Consider the following 3,059-nt stretch of genomic DNA (forward strand, 5'->3'; position numbering starts at 1 on the left):
TCTTTCTTCTGAGTTTCTCTTTGCTTGTAGTTTCTGGTGGGGAGAACTAAGGCAAAAGAAGTGTAGCTTCAATTAAATTTCCTTACACTTGGGAGCCCATTGATAAAGGAATGTCATACACTGCCTGTCTCAAGTATTTAATAAAAAATTAAACATTAAGGTATGAAAGCAGCTATGATTTACTTGAGGAACGGCATATCCTGTCATCGGGTTGCAAAGTGTAAGGAAATTTAATTGAAGCTACACAACTCTTGACTTTGTGTCCCTCATCATTGCCCCCCTTGAACAACGTAGACCCTTATATCTTTAAGGTTGTTAAAGTAGAAGGTCTCTGCTTCTGTAACTTCTTCCTGATGAATCGGTTCCTACCTATGAGTGAAGATTAGTCAGTTGGGAATTTAGTAGGAGTTAGGAAGGCTAAGGCAGCTGTCTTTAGAGTTGATAAAATGTGGGAGTTTCCTTGAGGATAATGAATCATCTGTCCCCTTGAAGTTGTGTCACTGAAAGAGTCTCATCACCAGGTGGAGAGAAAAAGAAAATAGCAAAACATGATAAAGTACAAAAAGAAAAAAAATGCCAAAATAAATTTTTATTTTCCTCCACAGTCTTGTCACAGAAATACCCTTTTAATTACTGCCTTATATTTTCAGAAAATGAAAACAATAACACAAAAGTTGACATATTTGTGTGTTTTAATCCTCAAATATAATAGAGTCATAGTGCAGCAGCTGGGGTTGTCACACACAGGAAGCTTGATTTCAGCCAATAAGGAGATCAGAGGGAATAACCTCCAAAGGAGAGACTCACAGAGTAAGGGGGGTGGGGCGATGATTTCCTTTTATTTAAGATTCGGGTGGACAATTAGGAAGTGGAGCCTTGTCATATTACCTGAACTGGGCATAAGGTGGCACACGTACCTTAAGAGGACACTTCCATACATACGCTGTGTGTTATGCAAGGTTTGTTTTCCCCCTTGGGTGGAGATTTTTCTATTACAAGAAGGTCAAGGGAACTGTCCTCCCTGAGTTCACTCCATCATCCATCTGCATAGGGGTTAAGGTCAACGTGGCCTGCCCAAGCTCTTCCTTGGGGCGGTCATTCCATTTTGTTGAATGTTTTCTGTTTCCATGACTGGAGACTGTGTCCACAGGGTGTTTTGCCAGAAGTAGAAGAAAGAGGTTAAGTAAAATGAGGGAGTATGGTCATTGGGTACAAGCAGGTAAGCGGTGAACATCAGTTCTTATAGTCTACCTGATGACATTCATTTCCCTTTCATCTTAGGTAGCATTATGAACACAGCCAATGGCCACTGGATGACTGTTGTATTTATTTCAGGGACTCCTGACCTTCAGGGATGTGGCCATAGAATTCTCTCAGGAGCAATGGGGATGCTTGAACCACAGTCAGCGGGAGCTGCACAGGGATGTGATGTTAGAGACCTATGGACACCTCCTCTTCTTGGGTGAGGATATCTCCTTCTAGATTTCCCAAACCCTGCTCGGGTTTTGTTCGTTCCTTTGAAGACTGTCTCTTGGAAGCTTCCTCTTTGTATGACTGGGATTCAGATCCCTGCAGCAAGGGAAGGAAATGGGGATTTGTAGATGTAGAGAAATATCTTCATGATGTTTCCTTTTCAGCTTCAGCCTCCCTTTTTTAAGATGCCATCACCATTTCTGTAGATTGATGGCAATTCTAAACATTGAGTGGCAAAAGACGGTATGGCCCACATCTTAAACTCCAACTTTTACTGCTTATTGTATTGGTAGTATTTGGAAGGCTGGTCATGATGTGAATATTTGAAACTCCTCCTGCATGTTCTAAAGGGGCTCTTTCTTGCACAAGAGTGTTTGAGAAATCATTTTTTAGAATTTTTCAATGTCCTCTCTTGTCTGCTGAGTACAATACTGAGTTGAAAGGTAGAATCTCCTTCTGTGTCTCCCTCTCTCTCTGCCCCTCCCCTGTTCATGCTCTGTCTCTGTCTTAAAAATAAATAAACGTTAAAAAAATTTTTGGAAAAAGAAAAAAAAAGAAAGGTAGAATCTCCAGCAGTATTTCTATTCCTTTCTTCTGATAAACAGGTCTCATTGTGTCAAAGCCAGACCTGGTCATCGTTTTGGAGCAAGAGAAGGAGCTGTGGGGTGTGAAGAGAAAGGAGACAGTAGCCTCACACTCAGGTAGGTGGGAGTGAAGCACATGACACACGTGAGGTCCAAATGTGAAGGAGAAAGATAGATCTTAAAATGTTGTTCAGGGAGCTCTCCTTGAATGGAATTTCATTTGTGAAGCCTAGTTTGATGTCTTTCCCTCTCACAGAGGGTCATCTGCTCTCTAACACATCATGCTCCTTGATTCTCCAAGGATTCTCCTTCAGCTCCAGTGAAGGTCCACCACATCCCCGGTGAGGACCTCCATAATCTGAGAGCTTCTCCATTGCTGTGAGAGCCCGAGAGGATCTCTCTGTATTTCTGAGGAACTCTATGCTAAGCCATTTCTGAATTCTGTTTTGCTTCTTGTGACAAGTGTGTCAAGGTAGTAGTGGGCATATCGGGTTTTGATGCAGAAATGTGGGGAACATTGGAGACAGAGATCACATGTTTTCTGGCTTATGCTTTCCAAAGTTCCAGAGGATTTTATCTTAATTGTACACAATTGAGGCTCAGTAATTTCATGAGATCACAGAACACCTCCCTCAAATGAGAAAATCGAATCCTTTATTTCACACCAAAATTTCACTTGTCTTTGTATTAACCAACATTTGAAATTTCCACTCTGTGTGTTCCATTGCTCAATGATGAAATAATTTAACACATGTCTGTGTCTCCTAGCATGTTTGCATGTTAATGCCATAAAGCAGCTATAACATTTAGAAGTTAGATCTCACAGCCTATAATAAAGTCTCAATGGTTACCTTATTTCCTAGTAATTGCATCATTTTATACTTCTAGTAGGAAGTTCCTGTGACTTTTTCATAGGTGTTTGTACTTTCAAATAATTTGTATATGAGACACATCTCGAAATTTTTTGAATCAAAAGTTCTATATGATATGGATATGTGCCGT

General features: G+C 40.6%; 1 protein-coding gene across 1 annotated transcript; it reads left to right on the plus strand.

Moving 5' to 3' along the window:
* The first annotated feature begins 1,198 nt into the window (after positions 1-1,198).
* Positions 1,199-2,188, plus strand: LOC122208820 (putative protein ZNF720). Its single transcript, XM_042920278.1, has 3 exons — positions 1,199-1,219; positions 1,336-1,462; positions 2,079-2,188. The coding sequence occupies exons 1-3, from the start codon at positions 1,199-1,201 to the stop codon at positions 2,186-2,188; spliced, it is 258 nt and encodes an 85-aa protein (XP_042776212.1).
* The last annotated feature ends 871 nt before the right edge of the window (positions 2,189-3,059 follow it).

The sequence above is a fragment of the Panthera leo genome, chromosome E2 (assembly GCF_018350215.1).
Source record: "Panthera leo isolate Ple1 chromosome E2, P.leo_Ple1_pat1.1, whole genome shotgun sequence".
Classification (NCBI taxonomy): Eukaryota; Metazoa; Chordata; class Mammalia; order Carnivora; family Felidae; genus Panthera; species Panthera leo.

What these genes read in the sequence shown, in the direction of transcription:
- LOC122208820 (XM_042920278.1), top strand. Translation starts at nt 1,199, where the DNA reads ATGGTCATTGGGTACAAGCAG. An exon ending in TGGTCATTGGGTACAAGCAG is followed by an intron (nt 1,220 to 1,335) that starts GTAAGCGGTGAA and finishes TATTTATTTCAG; the next exon opens with GGACTCCTGACCTTCAGGGA. An exon ending in TGGACACCTCCTCTTCTTGG is followed by an intron (nt 1,463 to 2,078) that starts GTGAGGATATCT and finishes TCTGATAAACAG; the next exon opens with GTCTCATTGTGTCAAAGCCA.